Raw genomic sequence first — 15,530 nt, 5'->3', positions numbered from 1 at the left:
TCACAATTTGGGTACTTGGCAGGTGGATGGTTACAGCATCCCTGGGAACATGATCAGAGTTTGCAACCTTCTCAACCAGCTTCCGACAAGGAAACTCAATGGGGGAAGCCAGATTTCACTTAACAACGCCGTGATTCGCTTATCCATGGCAAAAGGTTGAAGACTTGAACACGGTCACATGACTTTACAGGGTAAAGTGCTATCTATGAGCTGTTTTGTTAATTAATTTTGATGGAGTTACACAAAATTTACATATTGCTGATATATTTTTTAACATGCCCATAATGTTTGACAGAAGTTGTTTCCAAAATGCTTATCTCTTATGTAAATAATAAAATTCTTTGTAAAACAATAATTCTGTCATTTCATGCATGTTTTAGAGTTGCCAAGAACAAAAGTGGGGGGAGGGGAGAAATTTGAAAGCAGTTTGGAACCGAAAGTGTATTCCATTTTTATCTTGCAAAGATATAACTAAGACCGGAGTTTCTGCTGAGCAAATCTCTAATTGGAGAACATGAGTGATGACTCTTGGCTATGAGCGTGTTTTGTTGGAGAATATGAATTATGATACACCCACAGGGGTGGGGGAAAACCAGGGTCAAGGGTGACAGTGAATTACATATCTTAGAATCGGCTACCTACAGGTCATGCTGACATGTTAGCTCTGAATAAATCCTTTGAAGTTTTTGAAGCTTAATAGATGCTCATGATTAGCTGATCCGGACAAATCGTTTCTTTTAACTTTATCATCCAATGGAATTTTTCAGAGACTTTTCAAAAAAGCTGCAGACCAGATCTTAACATGCCATCTAGCCATTGAAATATTATCCATTTATTTCCACTGCTTAGCAATGACTAATTTGGCTAAGTAATCTAAATTTTATAGTTAATTTATCAATGGCTTGACACTATAGTTTTTTTAAAAAAAAATATACGGTACTTTAAGAAGTCAGTTCCAAGCTGATTTAATTAAATTGAAATCTCAAGTGCTCTTCCAATATTTTAAACATTTTTAAAAGTCTATTTTATTTGGCTTTATTTAAACTATGTAATATGTACATATATTTATTTTATTTATAATTAAATTTGTTTGCTGCCCACTTTGCTTTGAAGTGACTCTGAGAAGCTTACATTAAAAGCAATAAAATCTCAAAAGATAAATATTTCTAAATACAATATTTCTAAACACATTGCTAATAAAAATAACATTACAAATTAAAGTACAATGGATCATATCTACTGCAAGACAGCTCTATCTGTACATATAAAACTGAAGTGGTTCCTGTGATTCTAAATAATATGAACTTTAGGAGAGGAGGAGTTGGAAACTGGCTCCTGGCATGTTGGAGAAGTCAGTGGTTGAGGACAATGGTGTCAGACAGAATTGTCCCAGGCCCTCAGACATTGGGGGAGGTGGTTGACCAAGCAGAGACCTGCCTGCCTTCACAGATACAGGGGAGGATCGGCTGCACCACAGGGAGTGGTGCAGATAGACAGTAGGTACCCCCTGATGAGGAACATCTACCTCCTCCACTTGATCCAAGGGCACGGAGAGCAAAGTGTAGGTAAACTCAGAGAAGGTCTGCAAGGCTATTCAGGAGGTCACCCCACCTCCTCACAAGGAACACCTGGACTAGACTGACTTAAGGAGAAGCCTTGGGGAGTTAGTCTTTGCCAGGAATAATTGCTTGTTTTGGCTTACACTTTCCCGGCTTTGACTAGTGTCTTGTCTTGTCTTGAAGACTGTTTGTCACCTCTTGCTCTGCCTAGCTGTGAAGACTGCCTTCAGCCTTTTGTCTTGGACCTTGCCCTTGTCTTGTGGACTGCTTTTGTCCTTGCTTTGCCTTTAGAACTGGCTTTTGCCTTGTACTTTGTCTTTGCCCTGAGGACTACCATTTGTCTTGTGCCTGGACTTTGCCTGTTAGTCATAGTTAACCACAATTAGCCATAGACTGGAATTGGAATCCTAGGCCTTGCCCTGTGAATGTGGTCCTACTCTGTGGACCTTCTTTTTAATATAGGGGCTATTGTTTGGGGGACTGAAGGGGCTGCCTTCAGGGTAGTGTGGGGTGGTAATTGGAGGGCTGGTTGCTGGAACATTTATTGAGAGCATAAATAAGAGGCCTGCCTTGCCTTGATCACCAGGGTCTTTATATAATTATAACTTGAAAATTGGTAAGGATCTTATTAACTATAGAAGCTATAAGCTGATATCTTTGTAAAACGCTACTGTCAAGACTCTAATAGGAATCTTGACAAGAATATTATAGAAGTCACTACAGGTAGTACAGGAAATAGGAAGAGGAAGCTATATTAAGTATCTGATAAGGATAAAAATAGTCCTTTATGACTTCCTAATTAGACTACTGCAATGCACTCTGTATTTGAAGTTCTGAGAGACCTATCCAGGAGATCCTTAAGACTCAGATTCTGAAGGTTGCCTCTCTGAGATCTTGTGATTGAACTTTTGGGCACTTAGCAACTAGGCTGCATTTATGACTGTTTGCAGTGTTCCACGGTCATGTGGCTGTGTTTTAAGGCAGTTTTCCCAGAAAACTGGCGTTTACTTCTGTTTTTTGACAAAACCTCACCCATAGCAAACTATTAGTTTGCCTAATGACTGCAGTGTTTGTGTAACGATCACAGTGGTTTACTTAATGCCCATTGCAAGAAAGTTCATAAAATCAGGTTGGTCATGATTGACCTGTTTTACAACCATCACAAGTTACAATCATGATGGGCAGCTCCATTATGGCCATAACTCAAAAACTACCTGCAATGGAAAGACAAAGGGAATTTAGTGTTCTAACTGGATTTAAAATTACTAAGGATAAAACAAAGGTGTTACTAAAGAATATGGAAATTAAAACAATAATTATTTTAAAAACTGACTGACATTAAGGATTGATTAATATGGGAAAAGTTACAACTATCATTAGGAAGAATTTCAGTAGTAAAAATGAATATGTTGCCTAGAATGTTGGCTTCCTTCCAGACAATATTGGTTTTGAGAAATGATGTACTGTTCAAACAACAGTAAACAGATATACCCAGATTCATATGGCAGGGGAAATGCCAAGAATTAAACATAAGATTCTCCAACATGCAAAGAAAATTGACTGGGATTGCCTGATTTTAAATTGTACTTTGCTGCCTGCTGTTTGGATAAAGGAATTAATGTTATTAAGAAACAAGAAATTGTTAGAAGAGCGTGGTTTGAGATTTGGGTACCATAGTTGTTTTTGTTATGACAAGTAACAGATTCTGGAAACCATTATAACTGAAAATACTTAGGTTGGTCTTAACTCATCAAATGTTTTATAGAAAATAGCAATAGGCAAAGAAAAATCGTTAACATGTGTAGATTTGTTAGAACAAGGAAATGCAAAACTTAAAATGAAAGCAAGAAAACAATTCACTTTAGAAGGGTTTACTTTTTGGTAATTTTCATATATTATATTTCAAATGATCATAACTTTAATTAAGACAAAGATTCAATATGGACAGAATGTTACCATATATAGAACAATATGTAACAGAATTTCAAAGGGAATTTTGTATAAATGTTTTTCCTAGTGGTTTTCCTTCAAGTACAGGGTCGACAAGTAGAGATCAACTGACCGTCAACCCATTGGTTGTGATAGGAATTAACTGACCAACTTGTTACCATAGCCTGATGTCATGGACTGAGAGATAACGAGTAGCCCAAAGTCACCTAGTTGGTTTTCATGCCTAAAGTATAACTAAAATGATAAATGCTAGATCACTGCTAACAGGTATAAAATGAGATTTGAAATGCACGAGCAAGTTCATGATAAAATGGGACAAGAATTTAGGCAATGTACAGATGGATCAATGTGAAAGAATGTGGTTACAAGGCCTGACATTCACATTGCAATATAATTTGAGATATTATTTTATAAACTGATGTACTTTTGTTACATGTCACCAAGGAGACTAATATTATAAAGATTCTGAAATATATTTAGATATTTTTCTTTGCCTTTCTTTTTTTATTGTTTTTCACCTTTTTCAATTTTCTTGCGTCTTTTTCAAAATTGTTTCTGTAGTTTTTAATTCTGTATATCTTTTATTCGAGAAATATTGTCTACAGTCTCTCTCTTTCTCTCTCTCCTTGCCCCCCTCTTTACATGGCACAGGACTAGATTACTTGCAAGATCACTTCTCAAGAATAACTTGCTTACCCCCATGCTCCTGAAGTCATGCTCCAGGATCTCTCATCTGTCATCATATGAGACTTTCAGGGTGTTTCTTTTTGATAGTTGCTTCTATTCTTGGTCCCCCTCATCCCAATTATATGATGGCCTCAATGCTGCTTGCCTTTAAGATTTGGCTTTTTCTTCCAGCATTTGGATTTAGCTGAGTGGAATTTGTTTCTGGTTGTTTTAATTAATTTTATAATTAATTAAATTTTGGTTTATCATTTTATATGTTAGAAGAGGGTTTTTTTTTAAGTTAATGCATGGCTATTTTTTGCTAATGTTTATTTTTGTTGTTGTACACTGCCCAGAGTCACATTGATTGATTTGGATGGATGCAGCAATGCAATAAATTCATGATTGTGGATTTGAGTATAAGTAAAAAGCTAGATTCTGACTAAGACTCTTAAGTTGATTGTAACTATTTTGCTTCATTGATTTTAATGGGACCAAAACCTTATAAACTGAAAACACAGATTAAATAAGCAGCCCATTGCACTTCACTGCCTTAAATGGAAGAGACTAGACAATGCTCTCTTGTTTTAATCAAATAAGTAAACCTGATGAGTACCTTCTTCACCTTGGACAGGTTCTTCTAGTAGCAATTCTGTCATGCATTCCCAGTCTTTTAACAATTCTTGAGAGCTTTCCCATAAACTGTCCACCAAATAAGCAGCATGTTCATGTAACTAAAAAGTAAAACAAGCAAAACTCTTCATAGGCATTTTCACAGACACTACTTGTAGTATTACTTGCAGCATTATGTAAGAATATGTAAAAAAAAATGGAAGGAGTTTGAGTCTTGTTCAGAGAGGGTAAAATGTTGAGCTGTTACAGAAAAGATATCTGAGTCTTGGGAAGGTAGACAGTATTAAAAATGAAGTCTGCCTTGGTTGGATTAGTTGTAAGTTAAAATGGAGAGAGGCTCTGACATCTTTTCAAGATTCTATTATTGTTCCCCAACTGCATTAAAATACATTTCAAGTATTCTCATGCTTACTGACAAGTTCAGTTTGATCTTCATCTCTTTGTAGACTGATAGTACAATTTTAATTTCAGATTGTCTCTGCTTCCTTTGTGATTTAGCACCTTGTCATATTTTGTAACCACATAGTCAGATATTTGAAAGTACACTTAATACTGCACTAAAGAATACATCTGTGGGTAACGTAATACCAGAAAGTGAATTCATCATATTGGGATATAATAAAAGGCTACAAAATGTAACAGAAAAACATATTCAGTTTTAAAGTCATTTTTAGTTAGTAGCATGTGCATTATATTAGAAAAACACATATTTAATTGTAAAAGTCTAAAGCAAGTTCATTTCCTCTCTTGCTTTTTATTTTAACCTGATCTTGCATCCTGTTAAAACACATGCACAGTTCTAATTTATATTTTTCCTCAATAGCACTATAATGAATAAGGTGACTTACTATATCTCAGTGGTCTGTTCATTATAAAAAGCTTGCTTATTTCAAGTTATAAATTATGAAAAATCTTAAGATTACAGTAAATTGTGAAGATCAAAATATGTTCAAATTTTACCATAAGGCTTATTCTCTGAAAACAGATTTTTAGCCACAAAAAATAGATTTGAATAGAACTAGAAATAGATGTGAATAGGAATAGAAGAGAACATACTTTACTGGCCAAGTGTAATGAGACACACAAGGAATTTGTCTAAAATAATGCTAATTGAAAAAAGTTATGAAAACTGATTAGTTTAAATAAAATTGAACATAAATTAATTTTACCTCGCTTTCAAGAAAGAAAAGAACCAGCATCCTAATAAGATTCCCGTTTGGACTATTCCGTCCTCTCCTTTTGGCTAGTGCTTCCTCTGCTTGAGGATCGTGCCGACTAAATAGTCTATAAAAAGATAACACCTTTTATGTTAACATATTTTCTTTTGTCCATTTTTTATGGAATGCTCTAACAACGAATGTATTTCTTCATTAGAGTCAACCAAGGGAGATTCTTCAGAAAGATTCTTCTCCAGTCAAATAAAGAGAATATGCAAATATCACCCAAACTGCACTTTTTTGTTTATGGAACTTTTATTTATTTATGGAACTTAAACTGTGGAACACTATTCATGGTTATAATTACCATGGTTAAAATTACCATAAAAATGATGAGAATCGTAATACTGCTCTGCAAATTCCCCATAAAAGACTCTTTATAAAAAGTAAGATAAAAGATGTGCAAAGAGGAGAAGAAAGAAAGGCTTGGTGAAAAATGGAAACATAATTTATAAATACTCCATCTGGAATATTAAGATGGTGGTCCAGTTTGAGATTGCAAATATTTAATGATATATTACAGAAGGAAATATAAAACAAAATGTGAAGATCAAGATGAAGATAGACTTAAGACATCTTGGTCTATCAGAATATTAGGTTTATGGAATATAAAATGTGATTCATATTACATATGCGCTTTAAGCAATCTCAGAGCCTTCCTTTGGGAGAAAATTCAAAGTAAAACATAAGGAAAATCTTTGGGATTAGTTTTTTTTAGGGGGGTTCTCAACAGCCTTTTGAAAAGTAATGTTCTAATATATTCTGTCTAATATTAGTGGGTATTCTTAGGTTCATCCTATGGCAAACAGATTAGATGTACGTTTATCTTATCAAATGTGGGATTGTAAGGATACAAATGTGACAGGGTAAAGACTATAACTATAAAATACTAAAACTGAACATTCTGGTTCTTCCCATGCCTATCTCATTATTTTTGAGTCATTGGGGTATTTTCAGGACCTCTGAACTGGAAGTGGTTTGTAGTGGGCTAGACATTCTTTCCTGAACCACCACCACATTTGGAACTATATAAAACCATATTCCCACTCAGAAACCCTGGATAATGAAATAATTCACAATGGTAAAGAGTAATTTGCAGGTCACATTCCAAACTATTAAGAGTTCTTTATTTAGAATGTTGTTCCTATCACCACAACTGGTGCTGAATCCTAGTTAGGGTAAACAACCTGAATTAATCCATCTTGGGCTGAGTCCAGGACAACTCTAAAATTCTAGATCTGCTTTTCAGAAAGAGGGCAATCTTATTGAGGGCTATCACTGGGATTGTTAATGAGTCAAGGGAGTTCAACTGTGCACATAAAGGGTCTCACTCAAAACTAACAATTTAATATGAAGCAACATCTCAATATAAATTGCATCTCTAAGGTGAAATGTTAAACAAAAACTAACCTGAAAACAAACAGCTTTAAGCAATGGTTCGCCATTGAAACATTAACATTCACAGTCAATACAGGCTTACTTTTTGTGAAGGAATTCCCCTGCTGCTACAGCAACAGGCCGATGTGCTGAATATACCAAATGATAAACATTCTCACAGTCTTCATTTGACAAAGCTTCTTCACTTCCACTGAATGAAGAAATAACACATTAAGTTCAAGAAAAGTACTCAATGTTACCATCTTTGTTAAGTTACCCTTAAAATAAATAATATCTACAAAATTAAAGTAGGCCTCATAAAAAATTGGCTGACTTTAGTCCAGGATTTTATATGGATAGCAAGCATTGAAATATGCCATGCATATTACACTAAAGGATAATTCCAAGCAAAAAATATTATAAATGAGACGATAATACTTTACTTATGCCTATATAAATACCATCAAAGATATTCATTAATCCAAAATGGTCATGGAAGATGCTTTTCTATTAATGAAAGAGCATTGAAGCCTGTACAGGTTCTCATTACCGGAAAGAAAAGAGCTGATTTTCATCAATTTTCTACTATTTACCATATTATTTAGTTTGTGAGAGATTTTTAGGACTGTTAGAGGAAGCATGTCTATCTAATGTTCTTCTCTAAAGTAGGCATTAGGGCACATCATTTCCATGAACTGAACTCTGTTCAAGCATTGTCTGGATCCAGAGTACACAAGAGTATATTTTTACAAAATGAACCTGAATTTGCTTTCCTAAATAAATATTGTTCTATGAAGAGAACATTCTGTATATAATTTATATGCAAGATAACTGGAAGTTCCAATGAATTCAGAAAATAAAGGTGTCTGACATGGGACTAAAATTTTAAATTACATCAAAATATATGCTGTAACTAACATTTCGTTTCAGTTTTAAACTAAGAGCATATAAAATATGTATCTGTGTTGTGCCTTAAATCTAGTGATGAACATTCATGAATGAACAAAGCTCAGCTAGAACCTGGGGCGTATTATTCTAATGCCAAGCCTCAACAAGAGAAAAAATTATTATGAATTGCAGATATTATAGCAAATAATTTTGAAAACTAATGAAAAGCTAAATTTATCTTAACACCTTTATCTAAAGTATGAAGTTTTTAAAGGTGATGGGAGTACAGCACAGCAGAGGTACAAAGACATTTATGTCTGGAGTAGCCTCCCAAATTTGACTTACTATAATTGAAGGGGTGGCCTGTAGACACAATTATGTCCAGTACCATAAATTAATTTTTAATTTTCAAGTCAGTACTACTCAATTAAATACTAGGGGCTTTGCACAACCTTGGCTTGATTATGAATGATGAGGCTAGGAAGGAATTAATAACTGCTTTAAAAAATAAAGTCAGTATCATGTAATTTTGCCTTCGTGGTTAAGAATACAGGTTTGTTTCACATCTTTCTCTTCTTTTTTTTACAACAGTTTCAGTGTGGAAGAATAATTTAGGGCATTATATTTGTAGGAAGATATAAATGAGCTCAACCTGCAGTTTAATATGAGATTGTTTTCACAGTGGATCTTGCAACCAACTTAAAATGTGTTGCTAAACAATTTAGCCATGGCAAAGCTCATGGCAACTACTTTATCAATATTGAAGTTATTTGGGGTAATCTAGATTGATGGACATTTGTCCTATCTACCTACTTATATTTAAAGACAATAAGGCACCAATTCCAAAGGAGAGTTCCAATGTTTAAAAAAGGTAGCTAAATAGCTTCCTTAGCATAATAAGAAAACTGCATGCTAAGCATTTTCATAATAAACTCTCAGAATGAATTGAATCAGAAAACAAGCAAGCAGGTTCTAGTGCTCAGTCTTTGATTATACTCTTATTTTTTAGCATCTGGTAAAAAAAAAAATAATTTTGGACCCAGGATCTGTACTACCTGCAGCTTTTATCGATTTCAGATTTGCTTTTGACTTTTATTGTTAGAAAGAAAATACAGCAGATATGTCAGGCAAAGATGCATCTTGGTAGCAATACAGTTCAATCTATATCAAGATGAATAATCAAGCTCTTGATCTTTCAAAATTGAAAGTGAGAAAGTGAGACCCCTCCCTCAATTCCATCTGGCCATCTTTTATCTTTTATTTTATTCTTAACAGAACTATAATTTCTTTGAGTGCTGTGAGAGTCGGTTAGCGTACACATTTTATTATTATAGCTGGATGCATACTCAGCCAGATGTTTATAGACTAGATTTGGCATTTTTATTCAACTATTGAGTCCTTCCCAAAGAACTGGGATAAGCAGATATTGTTGTTTAACAATAGAGGCACTGTTTCAGGGTGTAAGCTGTCCCACATGAAGCTGCTTTTTACAATTGATTTATAGTGATTTTGTCAAGTGTCAATGGTATTCAAGTGATGCTCGAGTTGTTTTGGGATTGCACTCAAAGTGCCTATTATTGGTACTACCTTTGCTTTCTTTTGCTAGTCATTCTATTTCTATTTGCAAGTCTTTGCATTCTTCTCCTACTCTGAAGTCACCAGGTACTGCCATGTCTACTATCCAGGCATTTTGTCTTTTTTATCAGAAATTGTTAAGTCTAGGGTGTTAAGTGTCAGGTGCCTGTCTATTCTATTCTGTTCTTTTCAAAGTCCCAGAGCATTTTACTGTCTTCATTTTCTATTACTCTATTTTGTGGTCCCAGAGTTCTCGCTTGAAGGCAAGTGGCATTTCTTGCAGATATCCAATGTACGATTGTTGCTACTTTGTCATATATATTTAGTCTGTGTGATCTTCTTGCAGGAGCTATGTAGGTGGTCCACTGTTTATTTAGCTTCATTTCAGAGAAAGCATTTCTATTCTTTTCTAGTCTTCATTTGGTCTTTCTTGTCAGCTAGTTTGGTCTCTCTGGTATTCAGTAAATCTTCATTATATACTAACTTCAGTGCATCTTCTTCACTGTATCTTCCATATATTCTTCCAATGGCCTTTTTTCTTTCAACTGGTGTTCTTGAAACATTCCATGTCATCTATTTTCCTTGGTAAATAGAGTCTGTCAATATTGCTGCAAGGATGAAAGGAATGATTTTCATTGTCATTATTTTTGTGGTCTTCCTGTCCAGGACTTTTAGTTCTGTTTGCATCCAGTCCACTATTCCAGATGAATATCTAATGATTGGAATTGCTCAGTTGTTAATTGCTTTAATGGTATTTCTGTCATTGAGTTCAGACTTTTGAGATCTTCACTCTTCTGTGTATTCTGTCAACTCGTAAAACATTCCTATGCCTGTTTTCAAGTTTTTGAAAGTTGGTTTCAACTGGGATAATGCCAACATGTTGCTCCTAATAAATCTTTTGGATTCTTTTGAAGCTTAGCTCGAGGCTCATGGTTTAATTAGGGCAATCTCCGGAACCCTGAACATATTCACTACTTACCTTCTTCTTCTTAAGTATGCTTGGTGTTGTCAGCCTAAAACATACCCAGGTATTTGTAATAATATTCTTCATTCAGATTATTGATATTATATTTACATGGAATCATAATTCCTTTCTGGCAAGCACCAAAGCCAGAAGTCAGTGAGGCCTGTTTTGCCTGTTTCTGTGGCTGGGCAGCCTGGCTATGGTTGGTTTGCCTCTCAGGCAGATGTAGAATCTGTGTGTGAAGCCAAGCGAGTCACTCTGGGAAGGGGAGTGGGGAGCAAAGTGCAGCAGTCTGGGTGGCCCTGGTCACCCTCTTGTCAGTCTCCGGCCATTGTGCCACTGGGCCTGCTCCCCAAAATAGGCCAACTCCATATCTAGACCCTGGGGCCAGTGTTCCTTCACCACTGCTGAGGCACGCACCTCCTCTTGTATTGAAATAGGAGCTGGAACACTGCTAAAGCCTGGGGGCCCTCTTACCATACTTGAAGGCAAGTAGCTATTCTCATCTTCAGCTCCAGTGTTTCAAGATGGCTGCTCCTCCACCACGCAATTGGGACATCACCCCCAGCCCCTTTTAGAAAAAGGCTGCCCTCCTTCGAGTGGTTAAATCATACCACAATGAGGATAGCGGATTGTTGGGGTGGATAGTGGTGGTTCCCCACAGCCCCAGTGTTCCAGGCAGAAGAGGCCACTCTGGGAGGAAGAGGCCAAGAACAGCAGATGTGGCCTCTTCCAGCTGGTGCTCGGTGTGGTGAAGACGCATTCTGACCACCCACTTGCTGTACCTGCACGCTCTGGCCACCCACTCACTCACTACATCCCATATGTTCTGCCTACCCATTCGCTCGGCTCTCCCTCCAGCCGCCCTGCGGTCCATCCTCTCACTACACCTCTGTATGCTCTGCCCACCAGGATGCTTGGCTCTGCATCCAGTCATCTGCGCAGTCCATCTTCTCACCGCACCCCCTTGCGCTTTGCCCACCTGCTCGCTTGGTGCATACTACACACTTTGTCACCTGCTTGCTCTCCCAGCTGTCCCTCTAGCCACCTGCTGCAAGTTGTCCCTGAGGCCAATTGGTGTGTCAAGTTGCCCTGCACCAATTATTTGGCAAGTTGGGGAAAGCAAGCTGGCAGCAGCAAGTTGGCCATGGCAAGTTTTCCCATTCTGGGGTGGCATATATGTTTAGCCTAAACTCCATTGCAACATCTTGGCTGCATATTTCGACACTGTTGAAGAGTGATTCCATTTCAAATGGTGTTTTTTCCATTCAGTTTCAAATTTGTTCATGTAAAGGTCATGGAATAGTCTGGAAGGCTTTTTTGATATTTGATAGCCATGACCTCACTTATTCAGTATTTTTGAGCAGGAATATAACAGACGAATCAATGCAATGACCAATACTGTAGTAGTGGTGATAGTCAATCTACTTGAAAAATTCCTCCTTTAATATTAATCTTCTGTTATCACCATTGATCAGTAAATGTGCCTTCCGCTATGTTCTAGGTCAGAGGATAAGATATGGTCTTTGCTTTATTTTTAACCTCAGAAAAAAATGGTTTTCTTCAGTATGGCACATGATGTGTAATAGAGCTAAATGCAGATGTGTTGTTGTGGTAACTTAAAGGGAGCTAAGGAGATAAGTAGATCCCCTGCCCACAATAAGCATGGCTCTTTGACAGATGGCTCCTCACATCCTCATTCCCCAATCCATCTTAATGTCAGAATTAGAAATTGGAAATCAGGGTTAGGTCCAAAATAAATACAAGTTTATTTCATGCTACCTCTAAACAATAATCTGAACTACTATTTGGCAAGGCATATTGGCAGTATATAAGAGTCAATTGAATCCAAGGAGGACTGGAATCACAGAATATAGAATAGGGAAAGTGTCATACACACACACACACACACACACACACACACACACACACACACACACACAGAAGCCTGATGATGACAGATGAGATTCTGCCGAAACGTTGCTACAACTTTAAAAGCACAACTACCATGACGTGGGAAAATACCCGAACAAAGCTGAATGCCATACACACACACACACACACACACATATATACATACACACATACATACATACATACATACATATACTGAGGTTTTCGCGGGTATTTGTATGTGGATCTTTGGTTATTTGGGTTTTCTCCCACGTAAAATTGGAAGTATCTAGGCGACGTTTCGATGAAGTCTCATTCATCATCTTCAGGCTTGTGTCTTCGGCTTTGTGCTTCTCGGAGTGATGTGAGCTTGCAGCTGCTTCTTCCTTTTAACTGCTAGTGGGGGGGTGACTTGATTGGGTGGGAGCTTGGCTGTGTTCTGATTGGGTGGGGGTGTGTTCTCATTGGTTGGGGGTTTGGCTGTTTTCTGATTGGTTGAGGGGTTGGCTGTGTTCTGATTGGCTAGGGGTGTGTTCTGTTCAGGTGGGGGCTTGGTTGTGCTCAGGTTAGTCTTAGTTGCTGGGGATTTGATCTGGTGAGCTATGATCCTGCTGTTTGGCTTCGCGTTCGTGGTCGTGCTGCAACGCAAAGCCAAACAGCAGGATCACAGCTCACCAGCTCAAATCCCCCAGCAACTAAGACTAACCTGAGCACAACCAAGCCCCCACCTGAACAGAACACACCCCCACCCAATCAGAACACAGCCAACCCCCCAACCAATCAAAACACAGCCAAACCCCAACCAATGAGAACACACCCCACCCAATCAGAACACAGCCAAGCCTCCACCCAATCAAGTCACACCCCATTAGCAGTTAAAAGGAAGAAGCAGCTGCAAGCTCACATTACTCCGAGAAGCACAAAGCCGAAGACACAAGCCTGAAGATGATGAATGAGACTTCATCGAAACGTCGCCTAGATACTTCCAATTTTATGCGGGAGAAAACCCGAATAACCAAAGATCCATCCATCCATCCCTATCTATCTATCTATCTATCTATCTATCTATCTATCTATCTATCTATCAATGTGTAAATAAAGCAATGAACCCTCTTTGGTCACATGGTGGAGAATGTACTGTTAGCATAAAATATTGCTGCTGAATGAAAATTCGACTCCCTTAAAATATACTTACTGAAGTATAAGTGTGACTAATCGAATGGCTTCTACAGCAACATCATATTCTTTATCAAGTGTCATTGATACAATGCGATCCTGCAATGATAGAATGTAACATGTTTCCAGAAGAAACCGGAATCATAATATACTCACATTTAATAAGCAACCCATGTATTTATTGCATATAATGTTAGTTCCTCCAAAACAATGCATGAAATATTCCTATATAATGTATTACATGAAATAATGCTTTATATACACCAGGTAAAAATAGAGGAACATCATAAGTGATGTCCACATAACCAAAGGTGTATGTTACTCAGGATTCAGTATGAGATTATTTAAAAAGTACAATATATCCTATAAACTTCCTGTGTAATTTTTACATAATGATCTTAGTAAATGGTGAAGAACCCTTTGTCTAATAATCCCATGGAATATATTTTCTCTACAAATACGTTTCACAAATAGCCAGATCCCTGTTTTTAAGTTAGTCTTTTAACTTTAATAATCAAATTGATATAGATTTGCTTTAGTTACATTACATTACATTACATTTTAATTTGCAATGCATTATGCTTTAGTTCCAAGCCTGAAATAATGCTTAAGGGCTATTGCATGTATGTACCTGGCTGACTTGTGAGCACCTCCCTATAAACTTGTTTCTTGGTTTTACATAATTGCCACTCAATTCCAGGAAAATAAATATACAAAGTGGTTCCATCAATGCACCAATGTATGCTACAAAATACCCTTATTGCATGATGTCAATGTCTACTTAATTAAAAATGTATTTTTCTAGATTTCAGATCCCTATACTTTTTATTATGTTCCTTTTAAATTAATTCTTATATGTACTGCTATTGTCACTACACTGAGTGTCCCTCTCAGCTGGGGATTTAAGATACATGTGGTAGTACTAATATTATACTTTTATATCACTTTTAAAAAACAATGTTTTAAAAGATAATATATACATTATAAATTTAACATTACAATTTTTTCTAATACAAATAAAGTGAGCAGGTAAGATCGCTCTAGTTAATTTAGAATATAATCCCACATTAATCAAAAGTTAATTAGAATTTCTGTCTTTTAACTCAATTTAAAAACAAATAACAAGGGTTTTGTAGCTATTGCTCTCCCCCTTAAAATTGGACATTTCACAGATTTCCTTGAGAAATATATGAAGATCACTGAGTTTTAGTTATAGTGAAACAGAAATTTAAACTAACATAGTCCTTTAAAAGTAATGAGCTGTGCTTTTGAACAAGGTAGCCAATTTGCTTTATGCCACAGTACTATAGATACAAATAGATATAAAAAGATTAGAACAGAAGAAATGCAATTTAATGTGGAACATAACTAATGAACCAACCAAGCAATTTTAGGAAGCAAGAAAAATGTTTGTTTCTGTAATTCTGGGTAAAATGAATTAAACTCTACCCAAATGTTTCTTTTTTAGAATCGCAGGTTGTGCCACATGAAGTATATTCATCTTAGCTGAATCAATACTAAACTGTTTTTATTTCAAATGAAATTACAAAAACTACATTAAAGAACTGGTAATCTAAACTATTTATAGTTATAAGACATATTATAATTAATATTTCATCTGCAGAATTAATA

General features: G+C 36.4%; 1 protein-coding gene across 3 annotated transcripts in view; it reads right to left on the bottom strand.

Annotated features, from left to right (window-relative positions):
• STAG1 (STAG1 cohesin complex component) overlaps positions 1 to 15,530 on the bottom strand; it is a 189,393-nt gene that overhangs the window by 34,582 nt on the left and 139,281 nt on the right. For all 3 annotated transcript variants that reach the window (XM_087933066.1, XM_026701353.2, XM_087933067.1), the window contains 4 exons: positions 13,918 to 13,997; positions 7,506 to 7,613; positions 5,978 to 6,092; positions 4,792 to 4,909 (listed from right to left, as the gene is read on the bottom strand). In XM_087933066.1, the coding sequence (XP_087789192.1) occupies positions 4,792 to 4,909; positions 5,978 to 6,092; positions 7,506 to 7,613; positions 13,918 to 13,997 (421 nt within the window). The remainder of the gene's footprint in view (positions 1 to 4,791; positions 4,910 to 5,977; positions 6,093 to 7,505; positions 7,614 to 13,917; positions 13,998 to 15,530) is intronic.

This window comes from Pseudonaja textilis, chromosome 4, assembly GCF_049901715.1.
Source record: "Pseudonaja textilis isolate UNSWEBS1 chromosome 4, rPseTex1.2, whole genome shotgun sequence".
NCBI lineage: Eukaryota > Metazoa > Chordata > Lepidosauria > Squamata > Elapidae > Pseudonaja > Pseudonaja textilis.
This window is presented reverse-complemented; position numbering and strand designations above follow the sequence as displayed.